The sequence below is a fragment of the Punica granatum genome, chromosome 8, assembly GCF_007655135.1.
Source record: "Punica granatum isolate Tunisia-2019 chromosome 8, ASM765513v2, whole genome shotgun sequence".
Lineage (NCBI taxonomy): Eukaryota > Viridiplantae > Streptophyta > Magnoliopsida > Myrtales > Lythraceae > Punica > Punica granatum.
The window spans coordinates 4,834,588-4,856,410 of NC_045134.1; the positions used below are offsets into that span (position 1 = coordinate 4,834,588).

The 21,823-nt window shown below is 38.3% G+C and overlaps 3 protein-coding genes across 8 annotated transcripts; 1 reads left to right on the forward strand and 2 right to left on the reverse strand.

Annotated features, from left to right (window-relative positions):
• Positions 1-209: 209 nt before the first annotated feature.
• LOC116187833 lies at positions 210-5,152 on the reverse strand. 3 transcript variants are annotated; one of them, XM_031516794.1, is made up of 13 exons: positions 5,029-5,152; positions 4,770-4,809; positions 3,967-4,015; positions 3,817-3,865; positions 3,490-3,560; positions 3,215-3,273; positions 2,996-3,088; positions 2,456-2,513; positions 2,067-2,203; positions 1,936-1,992; positions 1,641-1,738; positions 1,010-1,224; positions 210-631 (listed from the first exon to the last, which is right to left on the reverse strand). In XM_031516794.1, the coding sequence occupies exons 2-13, from the start codon at positions 4,779-4,781 to the stop codon at positions 564-566; spliced, it is 966 nt and encodes a 321-aa protein (XP_031372654.1). In that variant the 5' UTR covers positions 4,782-4,809; positions 5,029-5,152; the 3' UTR covers positions 210-563. The 3 variants fall into 3 exon arrangements, with proteins under 3 accessions (XP_031372654.1, XP_031372653.1, XP_031372655.1); XM_031516793.1 differs by having other exon boundaries at positions 4,965-5,147; XM_031516795.1 differs by having other exon boundaries at positions 3,967-4,026; positions 4,965-5,147.
• A 1,761-nt stretch (positions 5,153-6,913) lies between these two features.
• Positions 6,914-13,112, forward strand: LOC116188062. Of its 3 annotated transcripts, none has more exons than XR_004152182.1 (3): positions 6,914-7,290; positions 7,575-9,647; positions 10,369-13,112. XR_004152182.1 is itself a non-coding variant. In XM_031517178.1 (2 exons), the coding sequence occupies exon 2, from the start codon at positions 7,983-7,985 to the stop codon at positions 9,216-9,218; it is 1,236 nt and encodes a 411-aa protein (XP_031373038.1). In that variant the 5' UTR covers positions 7,310-7,467; positions 7,575-7,982; the 3' UTR covers positions 9,219-9,762. The 3 variants fall into 3 exon arrangements, 1 of the variants encoding a protein (XP_031373038.1); XR_004152181.1 differs by having other exon boundaries at positions 10,372-13,112; XM_031517178.1 differs by lacking the exons at positions 6,914-7,290; positions 10,369-13,112 and adding an exon at positions 7,310-7,467 and having other exon boundaries at positions 7,575-9,762.
• Positions 13,113-13,971: 859 nt separating this feature from the next.
• On the reverse strand, positions 13,972-18,102 carry LOC116188478 (E3 ubiquitin-protein ligase MBR2-like). 2 transcript variants are annotated; one of them, XM_031517863.1, is made up of 7 exons: positions 17,857-18,102; positions 15,506-16,444; positions 15,274-15,421; positions 15,136-15,183; positions 14,961-15,059; positions 14,717-14,881; positions 13,972-14,337 (listed from the first exon to the last, which is right to left on the reverse strand). In XM_031517863.1, the coding sequence occupies exons 2-7, from the start codon at positions 16,420-16,422 to the stop codon at positions 14,188-14,190; spliced, it is 1,527 nt and encodes a 508-aa protein (XP_031373723.1). In that variant the 5' UTR covers positions 16,423-16,444; positions 17,857-18,102; the 3' UTR covers positions 13,972-14,187. The 2 variants fall into 2 exon arrangements, with proteins under 2 accessions (XP_031373723.1, XP_031373722.1); XM_031517862.1 differs by having other exon boundaries at positions 15,274-16,444; positions 17,857-18,101.
• Positions 18,103-21,823: the final 3,721 nt, after the last annotated feature.

The window sequence follows — 21,823 nt, forward strand, 5'->3', positions numbered from 1 at the left end:
TCAAAGACAAGGCTAGCTTGAGGGAGCTAAGTACAACTCAAATAGTGGTCCTGGCTGGCACAAGATCATGAACCATGCTTCCGAGGGCCTGACAAAACCACAATGCAGAACCTTGGCCCGGAACTTGCAATGGGCGGCCAGGCTTGGGCAGGCACTTCAGCCTGAGAGGGCTTCGCCCGATGTCCTTTAATAACTCATGCTTGCTGCATAAAAGTAGGGATACCATATATACAGAAGTAAAATGTTTCTTCTGACAGAACGCGTTTCAGCAAAGGTCAAACGGCCAGGAAACATGAAGCAGGCCTGAAACTACAAAACATAGGCTTCAATTGCCACAAAGAAAGGCCGGCTTTCAATGTCCCCCGAGTTTTGCAGAAACGAGATCTTTCACAATGGCTCACATGATATAGAAGATCAAAATGAGGCAACGGTACTCCGTTCAGCAAATAATAAGCTCTGAACCAGAGGAATACATGACATTACAAGCCCATGATGTTTCAACGTCAACTATCGGCAACTACTTTGTACAGTCGGGCCTGAACCAAGGAAAGATTTACCAACTACTACGCACCCTTCTGTTGCAATATCTGTTCCAGAACTTGTGGCAGATTCAATACTAGTTCTGCATATGCTGAGACCAAGAAGGCATACACTCAGAATAAAGTTATGATGAGATTCCACATAAAAGTAACCAGAAGGGACAATTCCACAATAGATTGACAATGATGAGATCCCAAGACAAGCAAATACCTGAATTGAACTTACGTAATATTTTTAGATATTCAAGGAAAAATTCTCTGGTTTCTCCAATGAGCAAAAGCTCTATTTGTTATTCAAAGGAATTCACAGTTTTTCCTTTTCTTGTACATGAAATGATCTAACTTCCTTTTTCCTTCAAATTTTGAAAGAAAAAAAAAAGAGGACAGACTTTCAATAGAACCCACTGAATTGCATTTTGACACTTCCACGTAGAGGAAACAATGTTCAGCATTAGATAGGAAATAAGTACCTTCAGGCAAGCTCATCATCCGGAAGGCCTCCTCAGCATAAGAAAGACGAATTGGGGATGGTTGACTTCCAAAGACACCATTTCCTTTCCGGTTATAAATGGAACCCGGGCTAGGACAGTTTCTCCTTGAGTGATGAACTGGCCACGCTAAGACTCTGGCTCGTGTTGGGAGTACGCAGAGAAGGTCTGTATACCTCAGAGTGACAGTTATCTTGCTGCAATAGAAATCCTATCTGTTAGCAGAGAATAACTGTACTAGCTTCCAAAAGCCCTTATAATAACTGCGTTATTTAAAATGATTTATTAAAGAATTTTCTCCCCAACATTTCTCCCTACATTAATGCAAAATAACTTCAAAAATGTCCAAACTTTAATAGGTAGAGACTAGAATACTAGGAATTCTCGCTCAGCAAGTCAAGCTGAGAACTTGAACTCCCCAAACCCACCAACAGACATAAAGTCAGTGTCCTCAATTATCAACCAGAAAAAACACCTTTAATGTTTGAGAAAAAAATGAGCAACCATTATAAACTGAAAGTTCAAAATACAGAATTATTAGATAGCATCAAGTATACAGTTACCACACTCTAAAATATCGATGAACTTAGTAAGAAAGGTCAGGAGAACTAACCAGTCGGAGTCATCCAATACGAATTCAATCATGTGGAATGGAAGACTGTTATAAAGGTCCAAAATTTGGTTTCCATACAACTCCTTAATAAGACGAACCTGCAAAACGGTGACAAGTATGTGTGCAAACATGAAAAAGACCCTTCAAACTAGCTAGCCACTAATAAGTACTACATAGGCTAACCACAACTAGGGGGGGCAATGCTACTGTACAGCTTACTTGGGTTGAGGGTTATGGTGGTTATGGAGGGTCTTACATTGTTTGACATTTTGTAGTTGCATGTAATTCTACATACCTGTTCTCGTCTATCCACATAAGCCTGCAGAAGTTCTCCGACATGATCTATGAATTTCTGAGAACAAATTACACTAATGAGAAAGATTCAACACAAATCTGCTTCAGTGATAAGAATTAAGACCTGCTAACCATTGCATTGGAAGAAAGAAGATCATTTTCTACTTCTCGTATTGGCAGAAAGAAAGGAACTGTATGTTCCTGTACAGTCATCTTTTCAAGAAATGATTTGCTTTCGAGAACAACATGGTATATTTCACATGGCTCTCCTGCAGAAGCATAGAAATAATGAGTTTATATTTTTAGCCGAGAAGAGAAATAATTTAAATTGGTAGCATAGTAATAAACATAATTTCACATTCTTCACCCAGAACAGGAATGTATGACACATATGATCTAGACTGTTTCCTCCTTTTAGGTGGGGTCTTGTTTTTCTTTTTCCCTCTTTGGGCAGTGAAGTGTGCATGAAGCGAGGACGAGGACCCTCCACATCAGTAAATAAAATTAGGTTTGAGATTAACCTGCAAAAAATGTCTCATACTGGATGCCAATTCTGGCCCCTTCTAGACCACAAATTACCTGCTCAAAGAATGATATAATAATAACAAAGATGTAAGACTTCAGTGGCAGATTCAAGCACACAGCATGTCTGAGTAAGAAGTAAACTTCACTTTACATGCATTCGACTTGAATAGCTATATTTATTCATGCCCATATTAGAGGCTGCACAATATTAGTTCGCTAGCGGCAACTCAAGATAGCTATTTGACATAGTACCAATATATGTATAATGTATCCAGTGAGAACCAAAGATATGATACCCATATAGTGAAAGCAATGTCATCTGATCCCTAATGCAAGTACTTGATATCAGAATGTTGCATGATCTTAGCTGGAGAAGAATAATTTATCAAACTAGGGAATCTTGTAAAATTTTCACATATAATCCACTTTCAGACCTATGGGTTAACAAAAGCAGTTAAGATGTTTACCCAAAAAAAAAAAGAAATAGCATTCAAGTCTTTTGCATGCAGTAGCATAGTATATCAATTAAAACATACCTTGTTTCCAGCTTTATATGTAATCTTTTCCAGAAAGTCAGCACCTGAAGAGAAGTCCCCCGGCATAACCTTCCTATCTGCCTCCATATGAACCTTTTGTAAAGACCATATTAAGTTACAGTCTAAATAACATTTTCTAGCAGCACTGACTACCACAGATAGAACTTTGACATCTATAACAATAATTATTTGGAGAATGCAAGAAATAATGAGCAATACCCGCTCTCTTATAGTTGCTAGAAGGCCATCGTTCCACTGCTCACCATCCAGAAAAATCTCTACAACAATAAATGAAAAGCAAAGATTATCATAGTGGCGGCTCATCTCTATAACCAGATTAATTCAAATATCGAAAGAGATCATCGAATTCATAGATGGGTGGAAAATGGCAACTAATTCCAACATAGAGCAATCCAAATTGATAAAATCAAAAGGAAGAGGACAGAAACAATCTTAATACTATAAGAGTGGATTGTATAATCGTTGAGAGTTACCTTGAGATTGAGAAGTACGTACAGCATCAAATTCCTTTTGTAGATGCTCAAAAACCATTTTATCAGAATCCCTATACCAACATAATTTGTTTTATGATTCAATGTGCAAAAAATATTACAGATTCAACAGAAGGCATCACTTTGCAGAAATTAATAACAATTATTATAAAAGATAAGAACAAGTCATGAAACAGTATCAGATTATACAGTGCTAGCCCGTTGGTTGGATTGTCATCAAATTAATTAGTAAAACCATGGTATATGATTAACAACTAAAAACTGTGATAAACAGATGAACATAAAGAGCAAGTAATGAAAAAAGGTTACCTAGAAAGACGCTCTGATAATTCTGCATGCCTTTTAAGAACATCTGAAACTGCCGGTCAGAAAAAAAAGTTTATTTCCTGAAAGAGGGAAGATAGATAATGCCATAATGACACTATGTATTATGTAGAGAGAGAGAGAAAGAGAGATTACATCTGGCTCGGGTTGTCTCCAATCTAATATCATCCTCTTGATAAAAATTCTGTTCAGCAGCTACAATTGGTTAAAGTAATCAAAATAATTGAAATATTAATACCATAAAGCTACCACCAGTTTAACTGCATGGAGTAAGAATTTCATAATCACTGACAATTTAAGACAACGGACAGAAATGTCACATATAAAATTGCCGGATTTAACAAGTAAATAGAACATTTGAACTTAACCTCATGGACCCGTATATTCTCATGCCCTTCTTCCCTCCCGTGAATCTAAGACCCAACTTTTCTTTAGTTCTGGATTTCAGATGTGTCCCCTATAAATATCGCTCTCCTGACACTTATAGTTCTCTCTTCAACTAAACTTAAAAAAAGAATCAGCAAACCAGGTTGAAAAAATTGAGTTCACATAATGGTTTTTTTTTTTTCACTCACACCAAAACTTCTCATCCGTTTCCTTCCACCATAATACACCTAGACATTTTGCTCAGAATCCCTAGTGCATAGCCCATCCTTCCCATAATCTCCACTTTACACTGTAGATAGGCGAAAATTGGAAAACGCCCTCGAGAAAATAGATTTGACAGATCGTCCATATGCCCCAAGTATGCTCCTAAATATCACTTCTGTGTTCAGCTTGCACGGTTCTAATTCTAACAATATGTTCCTCACCCAGAATGTTCTCCGTAATCCAAAGCCTCGCCAAGTACCACATATTGTTCATTACAAACACAAGAAACTTCATTTTCACATCAATTTGCATGAATTCATGACGTAAAACCGTTACAGCTCAATTACCAGTTCCGCCATTGCCAGACGCAGCCGTGCTCCGCTCGAGCTGCAGAAAATTAACACGAAAGTTAAACCATTTGAGCTACAAACGAGGACCTAAGCTCCCGTAATGGACATACAGCATCACTAGACACATATGTTACAGAGCCACATGACCAATCAACTCATGTAAAGCTCAAATCAAACTCAATTAGCTCGTACAAAAATCAATGAAGCCACGCTACAATCTCCACATGAGGAAACTGGTGATGATCGATCCACTGACCGGTAACCTTCCGCAATCCGCAGATTCTACAACTGCTCAGCTCACCGCCCGCAAAAAGCTCAGAGAAAGAGAGAGAGAGACAGACAGAGAGATTTGGCTCATGAATGAAGAGGGAAGGCGCAGGGGAAGGAAGAAATCGGCATGGAGGAGGATGAGCTTGTCGGTTTGGACCGAAATGATGGGCCTGAAGCCCATTATCGAAATATTTTGGGCCTGAATAAAATGGAGGCCCATCAAGCGGGCTAAAGTCACTAGGTTGCATGTGACACATATTTGAACAGTGTCTGGCCTTGTCGTGCATCATAGCTAAATTATTCGGGTGACAAAAGTATGGATTTAAATCCCACATGGGTTATAGTTCCATGTCGTTTGACAAGCACGAGGTCCTAGGTTCGAATCCCCGCTATATATTTGTGTCAAAATATTTGATAGAAGTTTGCTCTTCGCTTAGACTTGAGGAACACTATTTTCTATTAAGTATACTAGGTCTTTGGTAGTAGTGCAATGACGAGGCTAATACTTGCGCTAATTGTTCGGTTCGTCTGATCTGTTCATGATTGAATACGAGAGGTCGAACATTGCTTAACGGGGTGACAAGGTTGTCATCATTGTTGTTACTCATTTTATCTATAAAAAAATCCCAAATTATTGGGAATCAACCGATAAAACGAACTAATAAAAATCGCTACAATTAATAGAAAGTACCACGCTTTACCGGTAAAATTTACCTCCATTCGTCAGTATGGTGCAATCTAATTGGTATTTCATCATATAATAATGTGAGGTAGGATTGATTAAGAATGGTTCGAAATGAAGATACTTTTGTTGAATTGGGACTTATTTTATACTAATTTTTTTAAATTGACGTATGATAATTATGTCAGCAAAACTTTATTTTCCTCCTAAGTTGGAGCATTTAGATTGATCATACTACTCTGGGATCTTGTTAATATGGTGTACACTATTTGATATCTGAAAATTTAATGAGTCTTGATTTATTTATATTTAAACCCGACTGGTCAACTAAAAGATAAAATTATCTTTAACTGTGAATTTTCTTTATTTATAACATTAGAATCTAAAACATTACTTTAGATAAGAGTGTTGAGGACAGATCTTTTTTCCCAAAGACATAACTAACTAGAGGTGGCAATAAGGTAGGTCCAGTCCAATTGGTCTAAGGCCAAATACTTTTCAAGAATTAGATGGTTATGAGAGTAATTTTGAGCAGATACTAAGACAAGCCTTAGGCTCGGCCTTGGCCTCGGCTCATTAAGCCGAGTATCATTAGCGCAAATTATCGAAGTGAGCATAAGAGAATTCCGCGAACGATTATTTCTCCAAATTTTACGTGTAATACGCGATCCATAGAACAACATAATATTCTCAGTGCAAGTAGAAAGGGAGAGTATCTATAAAATCTGAATTTATCCATTCCAAATTGAAAGAAAAAAAAAACTTAATTTACTTATTGAGGAGAGTATACATTCAATAAACTTTTATTTTATCAACTAATAACTTTTTATTCTTCGGTGGGCATGAAATCACGACATTGCAACTGAATTAACTGAAAAACCATCAGCAAGAAGAGGATTGGATGCGACCTTTCACGGACCTAAGCATTATTATGTCCAAAAAAAATCCAAAATCATTTTAAATAGATGAATTGAAGATCGAAAAACGAAAATAAAGCAAACTGACCCTCGAGTACAGATTAGTCTCAGCTTATCGGCTGAGGATAATTCGTGGTTTCACTGAAAATTATTGCTTTATTTGTTCGAAAATTTTGAGGGAAAAAAAAAGATGAAAAGGGAGAAAAATTAAGAATAATTGTTATGATATAATAATATTAAAAATTAAATTATTTTAACGTATTACTATTACACACAAGGCGAGACCGAAAGAGCGACCGAGAACGAAGAGTGCGAAGAGGAGAGAGAAAAGCGGGGAGAGAGAGAAGAACAGGCGAGCGAAGGATTAGCAGCGATCGAAGGATGCAATCTACTTCAGCATAGCAACCCATCTCGAATCCCTGCTCCTCCCTACTCTTACACCCAATGCACTGAATTTGCGCAAACCCACGCCGACCAGATTGATTATCATTCCCCCATTGAAGCTGTGTTGAAGAAGAACAAGAGGACCGAGGAGGAGGAGGAGGAGGAGGAGGGAGGGGAGGAAGGATTCGAAGAAGAAGGAGGAGGAGTAGATTCCACTCTACTTCCGGCGAACTTCTGCGCCAATTCTTGCGACCCCCCAATTCAGGTTCGAAACTCAATCAATCCCCGAACTTTGTTCTCGTCGTGCTCAAGCTCCAGTCTTTGGTAATCGCGGGTGTCTCTGTTGTTCGCGTTTGGGTTGAGCTTTTCTCCCCCTCTTACTATGTGGGCATGATCCCGACTTCGGGTTTAGCTCTGTGATCCTTGTTCTTGGACTTCAAAGGTTCGTCCTTTGAAGTGAATAGCACCTGAATTTTGCATATGAATGAGGCTGCTTGTTCGGTGCAGTGATGTTGATTTTTTTTTTCGTTTTTCCCAATGCTCGTGCAGTTGAGGAAGGTGCCCCGGTTTGGCAATTCAAAAAAGTTAGGGTTTTGGATAGAATTGGGACTTCAATTTAGGGTTTTTCAGCTTGCTTCGTGGTCAATTTGGATTCTAGGGTTTCCGGTTTGGTGTTGAAGATGAGATTCAGATTTGGGTGGGGTGGTCTCTGCAGGAGGGGTTTTCTCTTTACAAGCAGAGAAAATTGAATTTGGCTCTTGACATGGATGAGTTGAAGATTTCTGAGGGTGTTTCACAGTATGCGACGTTTAGCAATTTGGATTTGAATGGTGTACTGGAGGTTCAGTTTTGGTCAGTTTGGATGTGAGAATAACAGTGGCTAGAAGCTGAAGTTGGAGCTCTGGGGTTGGGTGATTTGGAGTTCTGTGCTTGGTGCATGAATCTGCTTCTCAAGAGATGCAGCCGCAGCAGCAGAGCTCGAGAATTGATTTGGGTGACTTGAAAGCTCAGATTGTGAAGAGGATAGGTGCTGAGAAGTCGAAACGGTACTTCTATTATTTGAATCGGTTTTTGAGCCAGAAGCTCTCTAAGAGTGAATTCGACAAGCTATGTTGCCGAGCACTCGGGAGGGACAATCTCCCGCTTCACAATCAACTTATCCGCTCGATATTGAGGAACGCTTGCCTTGCAAAAGCCCCACCGCCGATTCACGAAGCTGGTCCTACAAAGTCTACTTTAACAGCTGCTAAAGGTTCACCTACGTCAGAGGATGGGCATGAGCAGGGTGGATCTCTCCTCCAGAACCAGAATAATAATTCTTCCATTTGGTCCAACGGAGTTATTCCCACGTCTCCGCGAAAGGGGAGGTCTGCAATTCGTGACAGGAAGCTCAAGGATCGGGCAAGTCCGTTGGGGCCCAATGGGAAGGTGGAGAGCTTGTATCAGTCGATAGGGACAGAAGACGGTGGAAGCAAGATCGTCATGAAAAATGGTGTTTTGACGCCACGAGATTACTCGAGGTCCCTGCAACATCTTCACACGGTCCCTGAGCTACCTGAGAAGGAAAGAGAGGGTTTAATCCCTCAATCTTTAGACAGACCAACAGTGGGTAGCAAAAACGAGGCAGGATTAGCTTATGTGGAAGATGGGGAAGAAGTGGAGCAGTACAGACATTTAAGATCTTCTAGAACTCCTTTGCTTGCACCACTTGGGGTTCCCTTTGGTAGTCGCAAATTTTCTTCTGTGGGGACAAGTGGTGATGTTGTGAGCTGTCAGGATTTTGGTGGATTGTTCGATGTGGAAACACTGAGGAGACGAATGCAGCATATTGTAGCAGCTCAGGGCCTTGGAGGAGTCTCGATGGAATGCGCTAACGTATTAAATATTATTTTGGATGTGTACTTGAAGCGGCTCATTAGCTCCTGTGTCCAGGTAGCAGGGGCCAAATCTGTGCATGAGCCACAGAGGAGTGTTGCCCCTAGGCAGCAGATTCCTGGGAGAGTCCTTAATGGGATGTGGCCGACTAATAGCAGTCACTTGAATTTGCAGAGTAGTGGTGGGACCCTTGATGGAATGGAGGAGAGGAGACCTCACTCTATATCTCTACTCGATTTTAAGGTTGCCATGGAATTGAATCCGCAGCAGCTTGGGGAAGCTTGGCCCTTGCTGCTCGAGTTTATCTCATTGAGTTGATTTACAGAAGCAGAATTATCCCATGCTCTTGTTCCCATGAAAGATCTGTCCATTCTGGTTCAAAGGTCTGGACACGCTACTGGGGCCAGTTGTAATTTGATTACTCTACTGCTGCCTTGATAAGTCTGGCAGATCCTGCCCTGGTGGAATGATGGGATGCTTCACTCGGAGAAATCAAGTGCAGGCCTGCCTGCTGGGCATGGACAGTTCGGGGAACTATTGAAGAGTGACAGAGCATCATTGGGTACTTTCAATTCTTACGGTGACCAAAAAAATTTGGTACTTCCAGTTACACCCCATGATTGGCTGCTCTGTTGCATGTTGTGCATTGATGGCAGTCGTCCTGTCATCAAACATGCAAGCTCGTGTGTATGATGATGAAATTCTGAAGAAGTTTTGCAGGGATACTTTCATGTAGCTTGGTCAAAGGTATAAGTTACTTATGTAAGAACTGAAGTATCACTTTGTATGTACTTCTAGAACCTCAACATTTATTGAGATCGCAATATTAATAACACATTGATATCCATTTGATTCTCCCTGATTTTTTGAATTGTGCTAGTATCTTTATACATCAGGAATTGGTCTCTGATCACGTGCCTGTGAGGTTATTACTGGTAACAATTCAACTAGCAAGAACTGATTAAAAAATCATTAACTAATAAGGAATGATGCATGAAGCTGTCCCAATGGCTCGGTTTTAACTTATGCGGCAAACGATACACCTTTGCAACTGAAGACTGGAAAAGGAGACAGAGTTGAAAATTGGCAATTATGAGGAGCTAAGTTGCTATGCTATTTCATGAGTTCATTTTGTGGATAAAATATTATCCTTGTTTGAAGATTTCATGAACTTTTTTGTTGAATTCATGGAAAGAAAGTGGTGAAATATGAGGATAAGAATGGTTCAGACAGTAGGAGCTTCATATGTCGTTCTCTTAATTGGTAATAGAGGGTATTTGGAGTTTCTTTTATCTGATGTATACCTGTCTTCGATCCAGTTCCTATTGGTTACTGGATATGATGAGTCTTGGATTATCTCTGATCATCTTTGTTCTTTATTGGCTTTTTGTTTCTTTATTGGCTTTCTTGCTTTAACCAAAACATTTGGTCAAATTTGGACAAAGTATACTAATGAATCTTTTTGCAGCAGAATAATTCTGCCAGTTAAAACACTATGAATTGGTCTCTTGGGTTTCGGCTCCATCTGTAAGGTCCTCTTGCCTTGCCTTCAATTGTCAGACGAAGAAGCTGAGAACATGGATGTCAAGCTAAGATATAATGTCTTAAAGTTTCTTTAAGTTTTTTGTCAATTTTCAAGTGAACTAATTTAAATATTGTTTGGTGAATAAACATCCATTATTCTCTTTATCATCTAACTTGGAAGGTTTCGTCTTTCAGGGGAAGAAGAAGAAGATATCAACTTCTTCTTTTCCCAGTGACAGAATATTGTTCATTCATGACAGTGCTCCAACTGTCAATTCGCTTCTTTGATTGCCCTCAAAGTACAGCTTCTGCTCTAGTACGGTCTTAATACTTACTATTGAGTCTTTATTCAGCTTGTAAAGTGTACCGTGCCTGCATATAAATTACGGCTAAGGCAGTGTTTTACTAACTGCTCTCAATTTTAAACGCAATCACTGAAAAGTTGCTCTAAGTGTTTCGTGTGATTTGGACATTTTCTTTTAAGGTGATTTGGACTTTTTTTTTTAATGAATAGATTTGGACATTATTCTTTTTGAGTATATACCATCTCCTCAATGAAAGTTGAATTCGCCTTTTCTTCCTGTTGGTGAATCTTTCCTTCCTGTTGGTGAATTGTTTTGCCGCATTGATGGCGATGCTGCTAATACCTCTGGCATTAGTATTGACTTTTCATCAAATGAGTTCCCTTGAAATTCTCAGAGTATCTGTCACAGATTATGCTATTTACCTATAGGACGTTGCCCAATAATAAGCTTCAGGATGAAGAATGTGATTTTGAGCAAGTTTATTGACCAGCAGACAAAAGGATTTGTTTTTGATAGATTGACAAAAGGGTTTGTCCTAGATCTACTCTGTATTCTATTGCTTTATTCATGTAACCTACCTCTCTCTTTCTCTCTTTCTTTTTCTCCCCCTGCTATGTGATCACCTGAGCTGACCATACGTAATAAATATTTACTGGTTTCCAAGGAAAGTTATTCTTCTCATTGAGAGTCTTGAGTCATTTGTTCATATTTTTCTGATTGAGCTCCAATTTTGGTTCCTCTTTGTTAATCCCATGAACAATTGCTCTAGGTAGCCCATGATTGCTCAATTAACAGAAGGGATTTTGATAATAATTGTCCTGCACAGCTCTTGAGTAGTACCTGTTTGTCACACTTTGTGGGATGTAACCAAATGGAGCAAAAAGCCGTGGCCATATCTACAGCCTGAATTCTTGGATTTCTGGTCTTATTATTGTGCTGCAATATGAATATCAGCTTATTTCCTTAATAATGAGAAGTGCAGAATCTTAGGCTTTCTATACAAGCTACTGAATTTATGCTTTATACAGTCATTTCCCATCAGGGCTACTTCTGGCTTAATGTAGAATAGTGTTTAAACATTCATTCTGTGAGTTTTAAGCACCTGCGGTTGGGACCAGCAATATATTTTGGCTATGTGGTGACTTCTTATGCTACTCTATTGCTTTCAGCTAGGGATAACTGTATTCCACAACTATTATGCACACCGTACTTCGCAGGTATGAAGATATGCTCAACCTCTAGGCTTGCTTTGAAGAAACAACAGAAACAATTATTCCTGGGAGGAGAGTGGGTTAGCAGTCATGCAGTTTCATTTATATTGTATCTGCTTCCGCTCTTAATTTCTAGATTTCCTAATTATATTTGCTTGCTCACTGTCCTCGCTTCAGCATTAGTTGTTGATTGCACACTGCGTATACTTGTTTTAATTTCTTATTGTGAATATGCATGTCTGTGAACTTTCTTTGATATCATGTTGCTGGGTCTCTTAAATATCTCCCTTTCGATACTTCCATTGAGTTTGCTCCATGAATTGTGGGATAGTACCTTCATCAAAACAGAAAGTATATCTAACTGTTGCAGCTCTTGTGAAGGAAAGGTTGTTATACCGATGTCAGAGTTCTCGTGAAGCAGAGGTCCAGAGGAGATATTATTTGCTTTCTTCTTCGGTTTTAGCATTGTAGTCAAGCAGGATAAAACTGAGTTTCTTATTAGCCCCCGTCTAATTTGAATCCCGCCGTTATTCCTGTCATGGTCCCATGCAGTGGAAGGCAGTACACCTGCAAAGTATAATTGCTCTCTTTCACATGAATCGGTTCGAATATTGTATAATAGTGCACACAGCACGTCCACACTGACAGTTCCAAACTTGATGGTCCTATGTATTAAAAAGTTATCTCATTTCCCATGTATAATGGTTCATTTTCATTCAAGCATGACTTGATAAAAGCTGCACAAGGTGTCTGCGAAATCCAAGCATAGGCTTGCAAAATATGAGCACGGTGGTTGAAGAATGAAGAGATGCCTCGAGGTTAGGATCAGTGCATGTTTGTTCTTTCAACTTTGTTGCAGGAACTTAAATGGGATGCTACATCGATCCATCAGTGCGCATGCAGCTGTTCGCCTAATTTCTTTCCCAGGAGGGGTGGAGTGTTGGAGGGGAGAATGCAGCTGAGTCTCTTCGTGGAATCTCTCATTTTTTTGGTTCTTCCAGGGGTCGAAGTCTCTCTTTTGCTTTTGAGGCACAGTAGTCTTAAAACAAGGAACTCGGTTCAGTGCTATAAACTTGATGTCCTTGTAGTTGCTCATGATTCAAATGAGATGTGCAGGTCATGGTCAGGATGTTCTTAATCTGTTGCAGGATATCACCGATCACTTTCCTTTCCATCCAACTCTCGATTGTATGTATGATTCCAAATTTGTGCTCAGAACATAGTTCAAAGATCACAACGTTGTGCTAGCAAAATCTGTTGGTGAATAATCACGACGACATGGTGATACAGCATCGGTCAATGTATGCATAATCTCTGGAACACAGAAAATCCCTAAGAATCATATCTCTAAGAAGCCGATCAATGAAAAAAGAGTTTCCCAAAATGATTGTAGTTGATCAAATCCAAGGAGAGTCGATTAGGATTCATAGTCCGTATAACAATCACTCGATTGATGCACAATACATTATCGCAGTTGGATGAATTTCAGATTGATGCACAATACATTATCGCAGTTGGATGAATTTCAACTTTTCTGCCCAGGATCGATGTGATCAATAGCTTTACCTGGAAGAAACAAAGTTTGAAGAACAAGGCATGGCAACCTGTCTCAACATTCTCTGATCATTAACGCACGTGATCTAATTACAAGCTATGAAGCAACTGAAGATGGTTCTATTGAGTGAAAGATACCATTTTTGGAATTTTTTCCTCAAGCAACAAGAAGTTTCTAATTCACTCCATTAATTACTTGAAGAAACATGAAAGCAATATCGACCTAAGAAATTTTACAAAATCCGAAAATAGAGTTCTGCTCATGACAACACATACCCCAGTGGATCAAGACAATCTGGTAGTTTGCTTTGATTAGCAGAATAAGAGCACATCGGCAGCAAGAGAACCGGCAGTCGTATATAACAGTCGATTCTCATGGAAAGCTAGAGATATCTATGACAGTAAAGAGATTGATTGCAGTGACTTTGCACGAACGGAACTGCCTATAAACCAGAAATCTTGAAAGAGACTGCAAGAGAAGTACCAAAGTATGTCGATGTTTTCACTTGCATTATTTCCAGTGGTAAAATGAATAGTTCCCAAATTGAGCTGGTCTTACGGCTCAAACTAGCAAATGTTTCTGAGGTAAGAAATTCAGGTATGTACAGAATGAGCCACAAAGTAAATGGGCACTTGGAATGTACATCTAAGAAAAATAAATTCCTTCCCAACACAGTTGACTTCTATCGAAAATCACGGTCGAGGAGAGGAAGGTGAGGGCTCTGCTGAGCCTTTACAAATTGGACACCAGTTCTTAAGCCGAAGCCACTGGTTTATGCAGTTAATGTGGTACATGTGCTCACACTGCAGTCTCCCAACTTCATCTTCATCCACGTATTCTTCCTGTGAAATCCAACGCAAAGAGAGACCCATTTAAATTAGATATAAGCAAAACTCACTAGTATCAATTACATCCACCGGTTCAAAGACCAAGTCAGTAATATCATTTTCGTGCCTGTTTAGCTGTCCTATGCTTCATCTTGGAATTCTCTGACAATAATTTCATGAAATGCATTTTCCGAATAATATCAGGTCGAGTTCTGGGCTATGCCAGATTTTGTCAGTTTCAATTATATGAACATAAATTGAATTATCTGTTATGCAACAGAAAGATTTCAGGCACAATTCCAGGTCTTACAAACACCTTCAGTAAACACATTCAGTCAGTGAGCCCATATTTGATGTTAAATGCACAGGGGAAAAAGGAAGAGTCGATAATTACCTGGCAAATGCTGCATTTTGTGTCATCATCATTCTCTGTGCTGGCAGCAGGCTCATCATTGCCCTTTATTTTTTGGTATAGATCTCTCTTAAGGCATTTTGCTATAGCTTCCTCGGTCAATGCTGTGCTCACAGTGCCCATTCTTTCTCCCAGAGCTAGTAATTCCTGCAGTAAGAAATTTTTTTAGTAAGAAGGGAGTCGATGAGTTCCTAATACATAATATCTCCAACTCCATCGTCACAACCTCATAAGACATGTTGTCAATGTCCATCCTCATGTCTCGGTGTTGATCGTAGACATTCAAGCTGCTAAGAAACAGGTTGGTCTCCAGAGAAACAAGTTGCTGCAAAAGACAAACAAATGATTTTAAGTACAATGAAGACTCGAGAAGCCAAACGATACCTATAAGAGAAACATACCTCATAATTCAACTCATCTTGTTCAATCCTCTCGAGTGCCGACAAAACCTAAAGAATTCCATGAAATCCATTCTTAGGTAAGAGCATTTACTGAAGCGGGAAAAGAGAAAATGCAAATAAAAGTCGGACGAAGTCTACCTCTGCAATTCCTTCCATGGTGTACTGTTGGAAACTCTCCCAATTTACTGATGGGTGAGAGCTAAAGCCTGCATTATCAGGACTAGACGGTCCAAAACCTGGTGACAGCCCACTGCTACTCCCTGGCCGATTACTTATGGCAAAACGTCTAAACAGACTTTCATTAGACAACTCATAAGGAGAGCTACTGCTTGAAGCATTCTCATCAACAGGGAAATCACGATGAGCCGACCTTGAAAATGTAAATCTGGATTCACTCGAGGAAGAGCTCCTTGTATTTCTCTCGCTAGGACTCCCAGGAGACCTTCTGACCCTAACTGATGAAACACTTCTATGTGCTTCAGAGGGGCCACTATTCCTGGTCCTTCTTGATTCGGGGATAGATACTCCACTTCTAGAACTTGGCAAGGTCCCAGCAGTCTTCCTTCCCCTAGAGGAGCTTGTTTCCCCTTCAGAAATACGGCCTTTCAGCAAGTCTTTCCTCTTATTCAGACTTCGGTTAGGAGGGCTGCTATTGGGCGGAGCCACATCAGCTGTAGAATTGCATCTCAGGTTCCGCAAACCACACTGGCCCATGTTAGGATTCGCGGGTTGCTGTCTCACACTTTTGGCCTTAGACGATCCCAGATTCTTAGAATTACTATTATTCCTGGATTTTGAAATCGAAGCAGTTCCCGAACTGGAGCTTCCCACTTCCATTACTGTGACTCCATCCATGGATGATTCCTCAACTCCCTTTTGGATCTTCCCTGGTGGTGGTACAACCTCTGGCACCTCAAGCTCATCCCTAGTGCTGCTAGTATCTGATGAGTCAGTGTTGAGCTGCAGAACAATCTTCTTCTTCTGCGTTTCCTTCTTTGGAGTCTTTACCGCTAATACAGAAGGACCATTCTTAGAGGAACTTCCAGAGATTTCCTTGCCACCAGAATGGCAGACTGATGACCTCACCGATTTGGCCTTCTGTGGGCAGCCTGCGCCACCACCTTGACCACCCTTCAATATGTTTGCCCTGCTGCTGCAGCCAAGCCTGTTACAGGGCTGAGGACTGCGGCCCGAGAAGCTGGAAGTGTCCCTCATAACAAGACCAGACCTCTTCGTTGGAGGAAGCTTATCAACAGCCCTTTTCCCGGATATTTCATCCATCACCATGCACAAGAATGTACTTCAAATCCTGACATCAGGAACAATCACATCTTCCATCAGAAACTGCCCTTCACAGAAAACAAATAGTACGGCCGAAAAAAAGACTTATGAAGTAACGCATGGCAAAAATTCAAGAAATAATTTTCACGTTGCAAGGTTCCTGTTTTGAATTCATGTAGCCCTATAACACTATTAAGTATTGCCTACAAACCCTGTAACACTATTAAATGTGCAAATTGAAGAACTTTTAACATCTGGAGTTCCAATTCCAAACGAGCAGCACCTCAACTTCGGCACCTTATTGTTAAATTATCATATCATGGGCCATATCTCGCAAAGGCTCTATCCTGTTGTTTTGCAGCAACTAAGAGACGTTAATATGAATGTTATTTAAGCAAATTCTATCCTTCAACTCCATGAAAATTAAGGCTTCAAAGATCAACTACTCTACTAGTAGATATACTTATTGATACCCAAAGGGCATGTGCATTGAAAACTATTCATCACCAAACAAGGAATAACAACAGCAACAACCACAATACCAAAACAATCCCATTCACTGCACCAATACTCACCTAAAAACTACAAAATAATTCCACAATAAATCATAGAAAACGGTAAAAAAGATAAAGATGTATCACATCATCCAAGAGACCAGCCACCACCACACACAGCAAAATCACCCCGAATTGATTAAAACCAAGTAAAGACATCACTCCCTATCTAAAAGCAATCACGGGACTATGATGGGGGCGGTTAAGGTTTCTCGAAAAACATCATAGCTTGAGAAACATGGCAGACCTGTCTGATCAGTTCTGGAAATATCACCTCACAAACAAAGAAAACTTGAATTTCATTTTTTCCTCTCAAATCATCAAAGCAAAAAGTAGAAAAGAATAACAGGAAAATATAGAAGAGGTAGCCATAGAAAGGGCCATATGTCAACCCACAAAAAGAGGGGTCGCTTCGTATTTTCAGGGCAAAGTCACGTTTTTTAATTGTTCTCCACACGGTCTTCCTTCTCCCTTCCGAGATTAAAGGGCACTAAAAGCTGAATACTTCCCGGAGTTGAAAAAACAGAAAGAAGCCATGCCCTTTGAGAATTTTGTTCAGTCAAATTCTTCAACACATGTTTGTTATAGAAAGTCATACTTCCTTTCCCCAACCCCCACAGGGAAGAAGAAGAAGAAGAAGAAAGCGAGAGTTTTGACGTAATCATACAGACACCAACGAAGCTGGAAATCAGGCAAAAAGGGTATCAAGAGCTTCAGAGAACACGTAAGAGAAATCCAGAATTCAATTCGATCGGGAGAGACAGCCCCCGCAAAACGATGATCGAAGAACAACCCAGTTCCCAAAAACGTATGAACATCAAGAGAAAAGCGAACTTTACGAAAGAACAAGACAAACTCCGATGAAATTGCAGCTTCAATACGCTACCTCAATCAAGTGAATCCTCCTCCTCCTCCTCCTCCTCCTCCTCCCTTCCCTCCCTTCCTTCAAGCAGAGAAAGAAAAGCAACAGAAAGCTTCTTATCAGCGAGAAAAAAAGGGGTCTCAAAGAATCGAGAGAGGGAGAGAGGGAGAGAGACAGCGAAAGACGGAATTTTTTTTTTTTTTGGTCGGGGGACAAAACGTGAGGGGACGATCCAAAGCTTTGAGAAGGAGTAATTAATATTTGAAGTAGAGGAAGAAGAGGAAGCTCACATCCCCATTGATTCATTCCCAAATAGGAAGACATGGACGGAAAGATACTATACAAACAAAATCCTTACCAAAAATAAATAAAAAAGAAATTCACTCGTTTGGTATTCAAAAAAATCTTGAAGTATTCTTTACTTATCATCAATTCAACAATATAATTATTACTTTTTTTTTTCAATTTTTTTAATCATTCAATTTAATTAGTAATACTAAATTTTCTCAACTATTCATTACGTTTTCCACAATTCAACAACACAATCATTACTTTCTCTCAACTATTTATAATATTTTTACACTTTTATCATAATTTAACAATATAATTATTATAAATTAATTAAAATAAGAACTCAACTCAATTTTAAAATCAAACACAACATAAGTTGTTTCATGGCACCAACACTCCATTCTAAAAGAGCAAAAGGAAAAATAGAAATTCATTTACCCAAAGGAAAAGAAAAAAAAAAACCAAAGTAGGGCCGTCCCAACACTCGGTTGGGGTTTCAGTGGATACCGTCCGTTGGATTGATGGGTCAAAGTCAATGATCGACGGCTCGGATGGAACAGTGACGAAACATCCAAGGCAACCTTAAAATTTTGTTTGTTAGTTTTTCGTCCTTTTTTTCTTTTTTTTTCTTTCCAAATTTTCTTCTTTTTTTGCATTTATTGTTTTTTGTTTTTGTGGACGTGGAAAAGGTAATCCCGTGGTCCCCGCCTCAGCCGCCTTTTCCTCCTACCCCCTTCTTCCTTTTTCTTTTTTTTAGTTTACATTTTATATTATGGTATATATGCATAATTAATGTATTTAAACAAAAAAAAGAAAAATTTAACGAAAGAAAAGGAAATTCATGCCTATAATGAATTTTAGATAGAGAGGAGGTTGCATCGTGCAATATTACACGTGTTCGTCCAAAAAACGAGCGACTTTCTACTAAATTTTCTTCTGATAGAATTTTCTTTTCCCCTTTTATTTTTATTTTTCTTTTTCTTTCGATGATGATGATAATAATAATAATAATAATAATAATAATTGTTGTTTTATAGATTTTATTTTTTAATAATTTTATGTCGCATAGGAACTTATTTTGTGGAATAATGTGCAAGTACGATCTTGAAAATCAATTAAAACTAGGACAAATCCAGTAAACTTGGTTATTTATGCTTCTATTTTCACCAAACTTTCACTTTATTTGTATATAGAAATAATTGATTACTTTTCACAATTATATGTAAAGAAAGATTGAGCATCCATAAATATGTAAAATTGCAATATTGCCATCTTAGATCGAATTAATTAACAAACCGCTCACTAAATGACGCTGGCATAAAATGATAATAATTTATAGAGAGAAATAGCACTAATAGGAAAATTTTAAATGTCCTCATTTATTTATTTTCCTCTTGTTTACGAAAATGAAATTTGAGCCTACCAGAAAAAAAAAAAGAATAAAAAAATCGAATATTCAGTGAACATTCATTCATTACTTTTTTTTCTTATTTGTTAGAAAGAGAAAGAAAATGAAAAACATGGGTACATGAAATCGAATACATAATATATTAAGTTTCAGTAGGTCTGCTTCCCAACTTATTGATATAATCTTTTATCTGAAATTTCGCAGGGATACTCAAATATGCTCACCCCCTCATGATCTATCTTTTTTGTTCTTTATATTTTTCTTTTAGGTAATGTATGTGAGTAAAATAAATAAATATAACAAAAAGCAATTATATGCGCTTAAATATTTGCCATAGTATTGTCAAGCATTTCGAAAAAGAAATTATTTTTATGGGGAAGGTATTAGTTCTCTTTGCCTAAAATAATCCAACGAATACACATAGTAGGCCTTGATGATGCATAAAGATATCCTTATGTTGCCTGGTAGCTAGTAATCTACGTAGATTATCGGGTATCTTTTTTAAAATTCTCATGGCCCACTTGATTATCACGTTTGGGTAAAAGAAATTACTGGGAATCCATATTACGATCAAAGTGGCTATCTACGATACCCTGTGAAAGGTGTCTATCTAGATTACTAGATAAGTGAGAAATCTTTTTTTATTTCTTTAACAAAAATACCCCTCCAAAATCCTACCGATCGTTCACTCTCGTCTGCTCTCCCTCACACCTCCTTTGCTCTTCACAGCTCTTGCTTCTCTTTCTCATGCGTCCATCTCAGATTTTCCCCCCATGCTCGACTCCGCCGGCTGAGTTTCTCTCCGATTTAGGTGCTTTTCGACCAAATTTTATAGCTCGAATAATTGAAAGTGATTGGGAATACTTCCGAATGAATGTTTTGTTTCTTTCACTTGCAAGGCTATGTTCTTATCAAATTTATTTATGGGAATGTTTATGTTGATTTCGCTGGTCTAATTATAGAGTTTGGATTTATGAAGAGAAACTCAGATCAGCCGAGTGGAAAAGAAAATTAGAAGAGTGCGTGAGTTTGTGGTACAGACATGAGGAACATTGAGAAAACAAAAATAGTTCTATTTCTTCTGCAAAGAATGGACAATCTTTCATCATGCAATTATTATGAAGAGGCAAAAGCAACTAAATATCTGGCAATTTTGATTTATTTAATTTATTTAAGTATTAGGTTTGCTTTGTTTAAACAAAGAAATCATCTTTTCTTTTCCTGTTGAATATGATGAGTACGTAAAGGTTTAGACTAGCGTTCTGATTTCTCCGTTGGATGCTCAGGTTGTCGAGTAGCTCCGCTTCTTGTTATTTCTCTTGAAGGTATTTTTGTGAAAGGAAAAAAATTACCCAGTTATCCTTTTGTTAGAACAAACAAGATAATAAAGATTACCAGTGAGATTATCCGTGCTTACCAAACACTGTAATTTAATATTACCGGCTTTCTAAAATGTGGTAATCTATCTAGGTGGTAATTCACATTATTAAATAATCTTAAAAGTAATTCACCAAACGCAATTTTAGGCATATAACAATTCAATGTGACTAGAAAAGAAAAAAGAAATTATATATATATATATATCAGAACTTTTCTTTTCAGAAAAAAGATAATTTTAATTTATAGAATAATGTATTTCTAGTAGCACTCCAAAGTACTTATTATCACGAATTGCTAATATGAGGGTTCTACTAAGTCAACAGCTCTATCTATTTCCTCCTCGCGTTGTATTTTCATTTTCAGATTTTATTAAAGTTGATTATACAGATATCGCTTTCTTTGGTCAAGTACCTAATATTTCTAATTTTGTCATTTATTCTTCCTCATGTATGATAGGAGCAAATAATAATGCCTATCATTATGAATCATCATTAGCTGCATTAAAAAATCATGTCCTCGTGTTCTAATTTCACATCATGGCAAATCAAATCCATATTTGATATCCTAGTTGAATAAGACCACGTATACATATAATCAATTGCATAAGAAAATTTTCGCAAAATTGAACTCTATATATATTAATTTAAATTACATGAGAACTTCACATTTTGGACAAATCCACCGTTTGTGATCGATTGTCCCTTCAAATTTCCTTGTTAAAAAACTATACCAACATAATATAAAAATCACAATTATTCATGCAATGCGCGGGTAATATGACTATTTAAATTGTAATTTTTTAGAATCAAGTCTCATGTTGTTTGCTCCGACTCTTCGGTCTGAGAATCACTCGAAACAGAAATGTAGAAAAAAGATTATTCACAGAAAGCATATTTGTGCATTCGATTGTTT